Source organism: Henningerozyma blattae, chromosome 1 (assembly GCF_000315915.1).
Source record: "Henningerozyma blattae CBS 6284 chromosome 1, complete genome".
In the NCBI taxonomy this organism is placed as follows: Eukaryota; Fungi; Ascomycota; class Saccharomycetes; order Saccharomycetales; family Saccharomycetaceae; genus Henningerozyma; species Henningerozyma blattae.
In genome coordinates, this window is record NC_020185.1 from 644,224 (window position 1) to 659,113 (window position 14,890).

General features: G+C 31.5%; 5 protein-coding genes across 5 annotated transcripts; 2 read left to right on the plus strand and 3 right to left on the minus strand.

Annotated features, from left to right (window-relative positions):
- Positions 1–1,046: 1,046 nt before the first annotated feature.
- On the plus strand, positions 1,047–3,863 carry AFI1 (Afi1p; the record flags this gene model as incomplete). The annotated part of the gene is made up of 1 exon (XM_004177536.1): positions 1,047–3,863. The coding sequence occupies one exon, from the start codon at positions 1,047–1,049 to the stop codon at positions 3,861–3,863; it is 2,817 nt and encodes a 938-aa protein (XP_004177584.1).
- Positions 3,864–4,271: 408 nt separating this feature from the next.
- Positions 4,272–6,194, minus strand: ARO10 (phenylpyruvate decarboxylase ARO10; the record flags this gene model as incomplete). The annotated part of the gene is made up of 1 exon (XM_004177537.1): positions 4,272–6,194. One exon carries the CDS (start codon positions 6,192–6,194, stop codon positions 4,272–4,274), a length of 1,923 nt encoding a protein of 640 aa, XP_004177585.1.
- Positions 6,195–7,208: 1,014 nt separating this feature from the next.
- Positions 7,209–8,909, plus strand: ADE2 (phosphoribosylaminoimidazole carboxylase ADE2; the record flags this gene model as incomplete). The annotated part of the gene is made up of 1 exon (XM_004177538.1): positions 7,209–8,909. One exon carries the CDS (start codon positions 7,209–7,211, stop codon positions 8,907–8,909), a length of 1,701 nt encoding a protein of 566 aa, XP_004177586.1.
- Positions 8,910–9,149: 240 nt separating this feature from the next.
- TBLA0A02690 (uncharacterized protein) lies at positions 9,150–11,900 on the minus strand (the record flags this gene model as incomplete). Its single annotated transcript, XM_004177539.1, has 1 exon — positions 9,150–11,900. The coding sequence occupies one exon, from the start codon at positions 11,898–11,900 to the stop codon at positions 9,150–9,152; it is 2,751 nt and encodes a 916-aa protein (XP_004177587.1).
- Positions 11,901–12,824: 924 nt separating this feature from the next.
- On the minus strand, positions 12,825–14,342 carry ARH1 (NADPH-adrenodoxin reductase; the record flags this gene model as incomplete). The annotated part of the gene is made up of 1 exon (XM_004177540.1): positions 12,825–14,342. One exon carries the CDS (start codon positions 14,340–14,342, stop codon positions 12,825–12,827), a length of 1,518 nt encoding a protein of 505 aa, XP_004177588.1.
- Between the last annotated feature and the right edge of the window lie 548 nt (positions 14,343–14,890).

Genomic DNA, 14,890 nt, shown 5'->3' on the forward strand with positions numbered 1-14,890 from the left:
CTGTTTATTTTTATCACCCTCATTTTCTCGACTTAATTTACCCGGCTACATTTCCAATTTTATTTTAACACTGTTTTGCCGAATCGGGTAAGGCGAACGGCTGCTACGGATCGGCCTATAAAAAGCAGATGCACGGATGGAAGGGCCTGTTATGGCCATTAGATTTTATTCTTTTTATTTGTGGCCATATTTTTCATTATATTTTAAGGCCGTAAATAATAGATGTCACAAATTTATCGGATATAATAGAAGAAGGTTGATGCTATTCTTATTATCTTCAGACTAGATATTAGTTCTTTTTTGATTTATTTTAAAATAGTATTAAGAAATACACCATTAGGATGATTGGTAATTGATAAGTTAGTATAAAGAAATTAAGTAGGTAAAAGTTAATTAAGTGCTTGATCCTATCGACCTAAGATATATATATATATATATATATATTTAATGGCCATATAGTACATCTAAACATATCTGCCCTGAGATGCGTGGCTACAATTCGTATAAACAGGTTCTGTCTGTAATAAATACTTAGTTTTTAGAAGTATGATATTAGCATCAATATCTTAACTATATAGTTATATATAACTAGAAATATGCTAGGGGTTCCTATGAAAAAAATAGCCCTTATCTCGATGATGGCTGGCCCTGACATCTAGTTTAGGAAATTGTTCGGAGATTTTTTGCGTCTGGCGTTATTTTTATCTTCGCGTCTTTTTTTAATCTCTTTATTTACATACTGGAGAATTTTGTCTATGTTTATACTAGGGGCATGAATAAATAAGTACAAGTGTCGTCATTTGTAAATATATGTGTTGACAGTACTTTTGAGGTGAATAAATATTGTTTAATTGTGCGCGTGTTGGACAATTGCTCCTTTGTATATTTATTTACTTTGTTTCTCAACTTTTAATCTATTATTTAAAAAAGACGTATTAGACACGGCTATTTATTTAAAATCTATACTTCACTCATCTTATACTCATATGTACTTAAGAGTCTGCGAACAGCAATAACAACAGCTACAATAATAACAACAAAAAATCATGGACACTATAACGAGAAATATAGATTATATACTAATAGGAGAGTTTGATAATAAACTAGGACCCATTATTAAATATCAATATCCTAATGGCATTCCGTTGGATTCTAAGAAATACAAGCAAAAGAGAAAAAAAAATTTCAATTCCATCTCTGGAGATCAGATTGTATCATCTCTCCTGATTCCAAACAATGTGGAGAATAATTTAAATATTAATGATTATACAATGTCCAAACTTTATTATAATTCATCGTTAAACATTTATCATTTTTTACCAGATCAAACTGAATCGGGGAATTTGAACCGAAATAAGAAAATTATCTATCTGTTAAATGTCGTTAAATCAAAAGCTGATTTAAATAATTCAAGAGGAATCTCTATTAGATCTATTGCAATAGCGGTTAATTCAACTGAAAATAATGGGAAAGAAGGGTTTGCAAAATTATATCCTTTCATTCACTTGCTTTCAACTCTATTAGATATCCTATTTACAATACCTTCCAAGGGAGGAGATTTAAAACGATTTGCCTCAAATTGTTTCAATTTGATTAATTCAATTGATATTGATAAAATTGAAAATTTCAATTCGGATTCTTCCTTGCAAAATGTATTAGCTGTTTATAATGATAATAATAATTCCTTCCCCTTAAACATAACAAATCATTTTTTGCCCGTAAAGGCTGAAACTTCAAATCAAAAAGTTTTTTATAATCATCAATCAACTTTATTATTATCCACAAATTTATTCTCAGAATTGGAATTATCAAATTATTATTTAAATCTTAATAATTTCAACAATTTGACTCATTTATTATTACAATCTCCCAAAATATCAACCATTATATTAAATATAATTACCAAATTCAATTTCAATTGTTTTGCCAACTTAAAATCTTGTAGATTATTGTTATATTCTTCAAAATTGTCCTATTTCGAATTCAATGTAATTATTAATATTTTAAAAAACATTTTAATCCCATTCTTAAGATCATCATTGAAAAATTCATTAATTACAATCCCCTATTTAGATATTACAATGATTGATGATTTGAAATCGTTTTGTTTTGAAAATAATTTAGAAAATGATGAAATATCTTTATTAATGGCAACTACAAATCAAATTTTTAAACATCAAAAAAATTTATTCAATTATTATTACGATTTAGACGCAAATATTCTTTCAAATAAATCTAAACTATTATCTGATAGTATGAAAAGATTTGGTAGCAATAATACTCTATCGTCAATGAGATCATTAAGTAGATCGAACTCACTACTTTTTAGGAGGTTCTCTATTAATGATTATTCAAATCAAAATTCAATTACGTATCCAGATGAAGATGCTAGTAGCGGCAGTAGTACAAGTCTCTATAAATTTGGAATGAATAACAATAATAATGATAGCATTTTCAGAATACCCTCATTACCCATAATTAACTTAAATTTATTGAACAAAGCAATCCATTTTTTAAAAACATCTAATCAATTGAATACAATTGATCCATTTTCAAATATTATAGTACTGAAAAAAATTTCCATTTTACAATTAACTTATTTAAAATACTTTTATAATTTGGATTCCTCAAATTATAACCCCAAGTGTTTAATGTCCAAATATATCGAACATTTTAAAGATCCAATTATATTCCAAGATCTTTTGGAAGCTAGCATTTTTAAATCAATTGAACTATTACTTTCATTAGAAAAGCTTTTATTAAAATATTTCAATCAATTGGACAATTTCGATATTACTACCTATTATTCTGATTTATTTGATGTATTACAAAATATTTTAACCTTTTTAGATACTCAGACTCCATCCGAATTTGCTAATGACAACTTACATGATTTTGTGAATACACTTATTATTTATAAGAGTATCTTACCTTTTACTATTAACAACAATATTAAGTATATTGATAATAAAAAACAATTTTTACAAAATTTTAATATTCAAAAATTATCAATGGATGATTTATTCTTCCAAATTAATGAATTATCAAGATATCCAGATATACTAAATAATATTCATTTGAATAAAGACATCAACAATATTCTTATTAAACCATTTATGGAATTATTATTCCTACCATTAATTATAACTCAAAAGAGGAAACATTCAATCAAATCACGTTCCACTATGCATTCTCAAAAAGATAAACCAAGACATAAGAATCATTCACGTTCTAATAATCAAACTGCTACAAACTACTCAACTAAACATTCACCAACCCATTCTTCAATAATGTCACCATTAGGCTCTACCAATGAATCAATCTCTGATTCTTCTGCGCATTTTGACATTCATTCTCCCATTCGTTTATCAACACCTTCATCTTCAACATCTTCATCACCAGACCAACAATCAAAATCACAATCTTCTTCTACATTGAAAAGATCATTATCCTTGAAAAATATACTCGCTGCGACAAATTCACCACAGCCTTCACAAAGTTTAAAATATAATTCCACTGATAATAGTGAAACTTCTGCAAACCCTAAAAGATCATCAACATTAATTCGAAAATCATTAGCAATTACTGGCTTATCATCCTTAACCAAAACATCTTCAAATTCCAAATTAGATTCTCAGACTTCTACAGCGCCAGATGCTAAATTGAATTGTTCTAAATCATCTTCTATTTCTCAATCAAAAAGAAAGAATAGAGAAGCTGAAATTAAAAAAGAAAATACGTTAATAAACAAAATAAATAACGTTACACTTCGAGTCATTTATAAGATCTATTCTAATCAAATGGGCCGCCATTTAGTTAAAAGAACAATTGATTCCGATACAATCAAACTTTATAAAAACTAAAGAGTGAATTATTTTTATCAAATACTAATGCGTATGACCCAGTCTCTACTAACCCTAAACCATCTAGAAAACAATCCACATTAAAAAGAAGTTCTCGAAATCTGCACAAGACTATCCAAACTATCCCAGTTTCAACTCATACCTAAATAAATAATAATGATTATATAATTAACCATGTAACTCAGACAATTTGTATTTCAATTTTGTTTTTTTAATTTTTAACGATATATTTTTATATATTTATAAATTTGTATAAAGTGAAATAAAACAAAAACAAGTATTGCATAAATTAATGATTCAACATACAGTATTAAAAAAAAAAACTACTGCGTTTTAATATACGTTAAAAAAAGAATATTAAGCTTGAAATTGTTTAAGAATGTGTATATTGTCTTGAAGAAGCTTTACTTATTTTTTAGCTCCTTTCTTTTGATCATTCACCATCTGTTGTAATTGTGGTGGATAATCAACCTTCCCAAGCATGACCTCCATAAATTCAATACATTTATTATTGTCACCTTCTTTCAAATCCTTTAATTTAGCAACTAAATCTGATTGAGTTTCAATAGTAACACTATTCGTTAATTTGCCGTTAATATCACCAAATGAGTTCAACAGAGTTGTCCAGTTCCATGCAGCAATGTCATTATATGATCTTGTTGGGCCCATAATAGCTCTTTCAATTGTATACCCATCATTATTCCATAAATATATTTCAATGGAAATTTTTTCACGAATCATTGTGGATAATTCTTGAACTGTCATTTGTGCAGCACCATCACCTTCACATAAAATTAATCTTGGGGTATAGTTCTTTGGAAGTTTGGATTTGTCATACACATGTTCAAGTGGGTAATCTTGCATTGCAACACCAACACCTAAAGCACAAGGCAAAGCCATACCAATTGATAAATAGAAACCTTGTGTTATATATTTCATTTGAGAATGGAAGACAAAGTCACGGATTGAGAATTGGAATGCACCAGTGTCAGCTACTAAAATATCACCAGGATTAAAAGTAGATGGGAAAGCTTGACCTAAAGAAGCTTGTGTAATTTTACCATCTGAATTTTCAATAGTTTCTTGTTTTACTCTGGTTGCAAGTGGTTGGTATTTGAAATTTAATTTTGATAAATCAATATCTTTCAATAGTTGCTTTAGAATATGTAAAAAGTTCACATCTCTATAAATCAATTCACTGTGATGACCATTTTCATATTCTACAACTCTTAGATATGTGGGGTTTAATTGAATGAGTGTTGTATTTGGGCCATAAGAATGAGAATAAACACCAGTATTAACTTCGTTGGAAAAGACACCATAGTGTAAAACCAAATCACTATTCTCAAAATGTTCAATTACCTTTGCATTAGATTGTTTACCATTATATAGACCGACATAATTCTCATTTGTTTCATCAATAGTAGATTTACTTAGTGGTGTTACGAAGTTTCTAATTTTTGTACGGTTAATAAATTCATTAATTAATTTTTTGCCGCCATATCTATCAACCAACATATCACAAACAACAGCTGGAGTTTCACTCTTATAAAGAATTTTCAAGATTCTTCTTGTCAAATCCTTCATATGAGAAAGTGAAAAGTTTGAATCGATGGAATTCAAAGCTAATGCATCATCCATGGTAATAGTTGGCCTATCGATCAAGTTTTTAGTAGATACCAGCATATCGGGAAAATTGGAGGGAACAAAAAGGTAACCTGGTCTAGAATATTTATATATATCTAAGATGACTTGATCAACCATATCAGCAGCCTTGGTGATATCGCTTAAAATATGTGTTGAGCATGAGATTTTATCTTTTATCATATCGTGATAAACATTGTGGTTTGGTGGATTAAAATTTGGACAATCCATTGATGGAACTAAATGATGTAAATTCCAATTTTTTTGAACTGGTGATTCTGTGATTTTTGTTGATGGAACACCAACAATATGTAAAACTTTAATATTCTCCGCAAATGAACCAGAAACCCCATTGATAGCGCTTAATTCACCAACACCAAAAGTGGTGATTAAACAACTAATCTTGTTAGTGTAACGAGAATAACCATCTGCAGAGTAGGCACTGTTTAACTCATTACAACCACCTACCCATCTAATACTAGTCTTCTCCTTAGTATCTGGGCTTTGGAAGTCATCATATAAGTATTCTAGAAGTGGCAAATTAAAATCACCTGGAACACCAAAAACAGACTTAGTTCCTAAAGATAGTAATCTTTGGAAAATGTAATGACCAAAGGTAATTGAATCATTCATCTGTAGATCATAAGAATTTGCGGTATTAGTTAAGTTCGAGCTAACTGGAGCCATATTTGTAACTAGGGTATTTAGGGATCAATATTTAATAAGTTATCACACAGATCTAATAGATATTAACGAAACGTTTAGAGATTTACAGCGTAATGTATGTAACTGGGGAAATAATATGAATAATAGAAATGTTTATCATAATAAAACATTTCGTAAGGAACAGAGAATCATGTACCTAATTTCAAAAGTTTGCATCTTATATACATTTTATCAATCCGACTATCTATGAATATTGGAACTCTTATCTAAAGCTCATCTCCCGGATCTTGCCTATAAGGATATTAGCATGCCTGTGTAATATATGTTCTTGCCGCCTTTATCCGACGATAACCGAGCTGCTCTGAGAATTTTTACCGAACTTCCCGTGAATAACCGAGATTATTATGGGTGTCCCCTAATCTTGGAAACCGTGCCGGTTATTTTTCGGATATTCTCTTCCCGTGAATATCCGAGATCATGTGATACTAATAAGTTTCGTTCGGAGTGATTTATATCGGAATATTTTTTTTACTATTTTATTTGCCTATTTTTTTTTTTTTCTTTTTGAAATTTCTGACTCTGGGTTTTCAAAATCTTAAATTGAAATAATATAAAAAGAAGTCGCGGATTGATATATTTTCATAATAGGAATGTGACTATGATTGTTTAGCTAACTCGTTCGTGATAACAATATATTTGCTAAATTGATCCTATCTTATGTAGATTCTTCTCAGTAGACGTAATATACGAAACCTTTGATTTCTGATTTTCAGTTGTAAATAGATAATTTGACTTGCACCATATTTCTTGAAAATCTATTTAGGGTTATATATATATGGATTGTTCGTTGAAGTTATTGCTGTATATTTTAAGATCCATAGCTTTTGTTTTTTAAGAATTAACACTGTTGAAAAAAAAATTTCCGTATATTGAATCAGGTTACTTTACCTTGGAAAACTATATTGACTACAGTAAATATAGTAACTATTAAAAATAATAACGGCTTCATAGTACAATTAATAACACAATACGAATATGGAAGCACGTACAGTTGGTATAATTGGTGGTGGCCAATTAGGCCGTATGCTCATCGAAGTAGCAAATAGATTAAATATTGATACTGTTATACTGGATGCCCCAAACTCACCAGCTAAACAAATCTCAAACTCAATCAAACATATCGATGGTTCTTTCACAAATGCAGAAGATTTGAAAAAATTATCAGAAATTTGTGATGTAATGACTTTTGAGATAGAACACGTTAATGTTGAATCACTAAAAAATAACACTTCAAACACTAAAATCTATCCTTCTATTGCCACAATCGAATTAATTAAAGATAAATTAATTCAAAAACAACATTTAATTCAAAATGGAATTGATGTAGCTGAATCGATTCCAGTTGCCTCCTTTGATAAAGAAACTTTATTAGAGACTGGGTCTAAATTAGGGTTCCCATTCATGATGAAAACTAGAACGTTAGGCTATGATGGTAGAGGTAATTTTGTGGTTAAAAATACTGAATCAATAGACCAGTTACTAAAAAATGATCCAAACTTAAAAACTCAATCTTTATATGCAGAAAAATGGGCCCCCTTTACGAAAGAATTAGCTGTTATGGTTGTTCGTAGTATTAATAATAAAGTATACTCATATCCAACTGTAGAAACTGTTCATGTTGATAATATTTGCCATACTTGTTATGCACCTGCAAGAGTTGATGAAAATGTCCAATCAAAGGCAAGATTATTAGCAGAAAAGACTATTCAATCTTTGCCATCTGAAAGTGTGGGTGTATTTGGTGTAGAATTATTTTATTTAGAAAATGGAGAATTATTAGTAAATGAAATCGCTCCAAGACCTCATAATTCAGGTCACTATACAATTAATGCTTGCATAGTTTCTCAATTTGAAGCTCACTTACGTGCTATTTTAGGGCTACCTTTACCAGAAGGGTTCACTTCTATGACTACAAATATTACAAATTGTATAATGTTAAATGTATTGGGTAAAGCCACTGATAAAAAAGATGAAGAAAAATTATTATATGAAAACACATTAAACACGCCTGGCGCTTCCTTATATTTATATGGTAAAGAATCTAGACCTAAGAGAAAATTAGGACATATTAATATTGTTGGAAATTCAATGCAAGAATGTGAAGCCAAATTACAATATATTTTAGGACAAAGTACTGAAAACACCACAAACAAGAAATCTCCAGAAGTAGGAATCATAATGGGTTCTGACTCAGATTTACCTGTTATGTCACAAGCATGCAAAATCCTAGAACGTTTTGACGTGCCATTTGAAGTTACGATTGTATCTGCTCATAGAACTCCTCAGAGAATGTTTACTTATGCACATGATGCTCATCAAAGAGGCATTAAGGTAATCATTGCCGGTGCAGGTGGTGCAGCTCATTTACCGGGGATGGTTGCTGCTATGACACCATTGCCTGTTATCGGTGTTCCTGTTAAAGGCTCAACGTTGGATGGTGTAGATTCATTATATTCTATCGTCCAAATGCCAAGAGGTATTCCTGTAGCATCTGTTGCCATTAATAACAGTACAAATGCTGCAATTCTTGCTGTTAGAATGCTTGGTATCTCAAATCCAAAATATATAGCAGATATGAAATCTTTCATGGAAGTACAAGAAGAAGAAGTAATCCAAAAAGCTGCTATTCTTGAAAAAGACGGTTACGAAGAATATTTGCATAATTATAAAAAGTGATTGGGCCAATGAATATAAAATCGCAAAAATGTATTTGTAATAAGTTATTAAATAGTTTATAAGGTATTGACTATATATATATATATATATGTATGTATATATATTCCATCTGTTTTTTTGTCTTTTTTCTTTTTTTTTTGATTTTTTTCAGTTATTTTTTGTCTTGTACATGAGTTATTGTTATAGTCCAAAATAATGTGTAGAATATTAAATGCATCTTAAAGGTGTGAATATTATTGTTTAATTGTCCACCAAACGTTTTATCGTTCCTAGTAAATCAGCCGAGGAAGTTAAAATAAATTCAACTGCATAATTTCTTTCTCTCATATCGAGGATGTCCTTAGTACCATTTTGATCTCGAATCAATCCCGGTGTAAAAACTAATGAGATATTTTTAATGTTCATCAAATTCTCTTCACTGTAGCTAACAACTTTTTTCAAGTGAAGTGAAAGTAATTGTAGAACGGCATAATGCTCTCTTGGAATAAATTTCAATAACTCTTTGAATTTGTTAATTGTTTTTAGATACATTGGGTTTTGTTTCAAGTTATCGTTTAAAGGTAAAAATTTAGGCAGATTTTCCCTTCTAATCAAGGAAATTAACTCATCGTATATTTCAAAAGGTATAATACTGTTTGGTAATTGTCTTAAATAGCGCTTCAAAGCACTAGCAACAGCGTGGATATCTTGCTCCATTAATTTTCTCATCTTTGGATCAGCATCATAATTTTTAGACACGGAAAACCTCGTCTCTAATTTTTCTACTAGTGATTGTGAAGCTGATTTTCTGTATATACCTTCTGTCTGTAAAAACTCTTTATCTGATTCGATATATTGAATGCATTTCGTAATTATTAATGGTGTAGATCGTTTTTCAAATTCACAACGTGCTACTAAAGTAGATCCATATAATACAGATGGATCAGAAATTTTAATTGGACGCACAGGCATTAAAGGCTGTTGCAACTGTTTGAAATTATGTTCTGACATTGATCTTCTGCTTATAGTCTTTAATTTATGTTCAGAAATCACGTCAGGAGCTCTTAAAATAGGTTCAGAAACATCTAGCCTAGTTTTCTTTGGAGCTATTAAGCTTGTGTTGTTTACAATAAGAGCCGGCTGTGGACTTACAGAATTAGATCTAGAACCAGAAAAAAGTTTCCAGAATCTACCTTTTGGAACTTCCTTCAATTGATCAACAGATCCGGAGTCCAAATTCATATCATTTGCGTCATCATAGCTTGTTTCATCTTTATCATCCGTCAAATTCTCCATAGTATTTGTTGATCTACTTTCCCTCATAGCAATTGCTTCAACTAGAGGAGGAGGAGCTTCAAATTTATCATTTTCTAGATAGTTAACTTCTTTAGTTAATTTATCCCTACGACTCTCTAAACCTTCAATATCTTCTATTAGTTTTTGTTTCCGTTTCTCTAACTTTCCAATCTCATTCTGTAAATCTTTTTCTTTTTCTTCCAGCTTATGGCTAGAAGCACCAGACGAAACTTTTCTATCTAAAGAATGTCTCACTGAAGTCGATTGCTTTAATCTTGAGTTACTAGAAACCATATCATTACTATCACTTTTAATCTTTGAATCTTTACTTGCAGCACTATGACTAATCTTATGGGAAATAAACGATGATGATTTAGTTAAAACAGCAGCAGAAGAATGATGCTTTGGATTTGATGAGCTGCTAGATTTATTAGTAAAGTATGGATTATTGTCAACCGACTTGATATTCTTATTTGTATCATTCGAACTTAAATTCTCTCTACTAATATTTTGATGTTTAGAAATTTTTAAATCAATAGAATGTGACCTTGAAGGGCGGATACTTGTCTTATGTTTCTTTAATTTTGACGTTGGAGAAGATACAGAGGTTGGAGAAGAAATAGGAATAGTAGATGGATTTAAACTCGTGTCTATATGGTTCAATGTTGTAGGTGTGACTGATTTTGACCTAGGTATCTTCGTTGATATTGTAGAGGTATTAGTAGCTGCTGTGGCAGCTGCAAGCGCATGTACATCTGAATTTGATAATAGGATATTTGTACTCTTTCTTTTATCTGAAGTAGATTTTTTGGATTTTACTGGGTTTCTTTCTGATATGGTTGATAGTACATCCATATTCGAGGAAGTTCTGGCACTTTGGAAGTCTAAATCTTCCATTGGATCATCAGAAGTGTTATTTTCGTTTGATATATTATCCATTAGTTCTGGTTGAGTCCCAGTTTCATTATTTGAATGAGAACCAAGACTAGAATCCCTACTTGCAGTAGTATTTTTCAAGGGGGTTTTGTCTAGTAAAGTTTTCCCCTTTCTTGTGGGAGGAACTAATATTTCTTGTGAGACAATTTTACTGGAGTATACGGCACCATCCGAATGTAGCTGATGATGGCTCAGTGTGCTTGATCTTTTCTTATGAATTGGCGTTGACAACTGTGGATATTCACCTGATATTGAAGAATGAACAGTTATTGACGATGCGGTTGATGTTTGGTTTGCAATATCTGGCAACGTGGGGAGATCTTTCTTATATAATCTTTTCTTTTCTTCGTAACGTTTCCTTTTTGCTACCAATTTTTCATGACAAGTCAAACAAAATAACCCACGTTTGGTCTTTGCGTACTTCAAATCAGTTATGCTCTCATGACATTTACAACATTTAAAGCAACTGGAGCAATAAGCTTCATTAGACGATGATAGAATGATAGCTAGGTCGTCGATTTTCTTACCGCAGCCTTTACATGAATCGGAGCAATCAAAACAAATTAAGGCCCCAGTTCCTAGGACCATAAAATCTGTGTCACAATTCAAAGGTTTCTCGCAACGATAGCAAGAGAAACAGTCTGTATGCCATCTATCTTCTCCTAATTCATAGGCATGCCCACTATCAATAGTCAATTTGCATCTTGCACATGGATGAAGTGTCTTAGATCTTGTGAGATTAGAGCTATTAAAATCCGCAGCAGCTACAGTAGCAGACATCGTTGGTCAAAGTAACGCAATGATGGAGACTAAGCTCGTGTATCAGTTGTTCAATTAGTTGTTTGTCGAAGTTAAACTACAGGAAATAGTATGTGATGTTGTCTTCTTTTATTCAAAAGCGCTTTTATGAAGTGTTGTACAAGTAAGACTTTTTCCAAACTTAACGCGATTTTCGAATAATAAAAAGTTAAGGATAAGCCGTACCCAAACGCTTCGCTGAGTAATGGGATATCTCACAATAGTGTTACGCTGTCTTGTGCCCTTTCAAAGAATGATCAAACACTAAATTAACCCAGCTTGCTTTTACTTTCTTTCTCCTTTTACTTTGATGATGGAGTTTGAAATTGAAAAGTTAAAGAGTACGGCAGTTTGATACTGAAGGATTAAAAACAAGCAGCCTCCGTCCAACCTCACAGTCTCGCTGTATTGGACCTTATTTTACGTGATTGTTTCTCTACCAAAATCCGCGTAAATTCTCATCTATGAACTCAGATATGGTGATAATAGCAAACCTCCAGGCACCTAGAAAACACCGCACCACTCCTGGCTCGATAGGGAAAACAAATGAACTTCCATTGACCGAAGCAATTTTTCTGTGGGAATTTGTGTTCCTTATGGAAAAACATAAATTTTTTTACTTTTTCATTTTTTTCAATTTAACAGCGATTTAGGGCGAACTGAAATTTTAGCAGAATTTGTTTTTTTTATCTCCGAACTTTTCTGAGGTGCTTCAGATTTCAGAATTGGGCTAGATGGATCTATTAATAGATCTCAATGCAAAAAGGTAATAATAAATAGGAACATTAAATCACTTGGGTTCGACCTGAACCATGGCGAGTTTGTGATGGTGTATCCTAGTGAGACACGGGTTAGGCTCTAGGAGAGTGCCTATCTTACGAACTTGAAATAAATATAAGGTGGAGCTCAGTACGAAGGTTTCTGGTGTTTGTGCGCTAGCATCTCGGGTACAGTTAAGACTTTGGCTCTCACTTTACCTTGGTTTGTCCCCTGTAGCAATTCGTAATTGTTTAACGATTCCCAGTCACTCCAACTCACTTTTTCTACTTTGTTGTCAGCAAGGAATGATATATCTTGTTCGACAGATGGCTTCGATGGAAATGTTTCCAAATCTGCCAAAATACCGTCTGCAACGTTGAAGGCATCCATCATGGTGGCAGCAATGACACCTTTGCTGCCATGCTTTACCCATCCAGCCGTATACAGCCCCGGAACTATGATTCCCTCTTGGTTTTGTACACGGCCTTCAACGTTAGCAATATGTCCATGTTCGAATTGAATACCTAATTCCTTAAATTCATCCATAGGTTTAGCTTCATACCCTAATGACGTAATCAATAGATCCATGTCATAATTTATAACATGATCCTTCATTGGAATGACTCTATTGTCTTCTGTAATATTATTTTCAAATAACTCTAAAGCTGTTATATTACCATTTGAATCCCTTTTGATACTTGTAGGTGTTTTCAAATAGTCTAATTCCCATGTTTTCCTTTGAGTTTCACCTACATTCACTAAAGGTTGATATTTTTTGTAGCTTTTCTTCGTTCTCTCATTGAATGGCTTCAAATATTCATAGCACATCTCTGCAGTTCTCTTCATTGGCCTGCTTAAATTGGAAATATTTAAATTACCTAATTGGAAATACTTCTTACTAATTGATCCAAAGATACCATATCTTTCTAATTCCCATAATTCACGTAATTCCTTATTTGTGAATTTGGAATGAACAAAATCCCTTCTTGCGATGATTTTCACATTTTTAATGGGTGCTTGATTCAAACATTTCATAGCCAAAGGTGAAATATCTGTTTTATCCCAAAGTTCACCTATATTATTACTTAATAATACTCTTGCAATATCCAATGCAACATTACCATTACCAATAATACCAACATTCTTGATACGTGACCAATCAAAATTAGAAAAGACTTTTGAAGTTGAATATTCTGGGTGTCCATTATACCAATTTACAAATTGTCTACTAGAAAAGACACCATTGGTGTCTTTTTCTCCAGGTATATTCAATTTCTTATCGCCCATACAACCATATGATAGAATAACTGCATCTTGCTTCTCTATTAAGTCTTTTAACGGGATATCCTTACCAATCGTTCTATTACCTATAAATTGGAAATCATGAAGGCCATTATCTTTTTGATATTCATTAGCAATGCTAGTAAAGGTTTCTTCACAATTCTTTACTTCTGGATGGTCAGGCGCAACACCATAACGGCTTAATCCAAATGGAACTGGTAGTTTCTCCCATAAGGTAACTTTTATAGGAATTTTAGATTTAGACAGCAATCGATAAGCTGTATAAAAACCAGATGGCCCTGAGCCGACAATAGAGATAGTCTTTCTCTGAATATCTCTATTATTGCACGTAGTGGATAATGATCTTAGAAAATTTGGCATCATTTGCTATTTATTTACTTGTTCCTTAATACGTAATATGTACCTTTTTCCTCTTTCTGTGATTATTATTTTTTACTCAATCTATGAAAAGTATACATAAAAATGCAATATTTTATTAACCAGCCAACTATAAGAAATATGGATTCTTATTGTGAAATATATATCTCACTAAAGATCTAGTTTTTTTTCTCTTGGCCGATATATGAGTTTGTAACCTTTGCTGTCGATGTGGCTCGAAGATATTGATTTTTTCCATCTAATCTATAATTAGTAAATTATATGAAAAAAGCCGCTGCGAATAGCGAAGTTTAATTAATTAAAGAACTTTTCTAAAAGAAACCGTAACTCCTTTCAGGATACCAGTTGAGATGTTTTTATTCCACAGTTTCTATTCATTTTATTGTAAAACCTTCTTTTTTATAGATTTGAAAAGTATGTAAAAAAACAATAAAAATAACTAGACTGTTACTTACAGTAACAATAAGACAAACGTCATTATATATATATATATAAATATCCTTAGTAGTGACAATTATTGACAGTAAAAATAC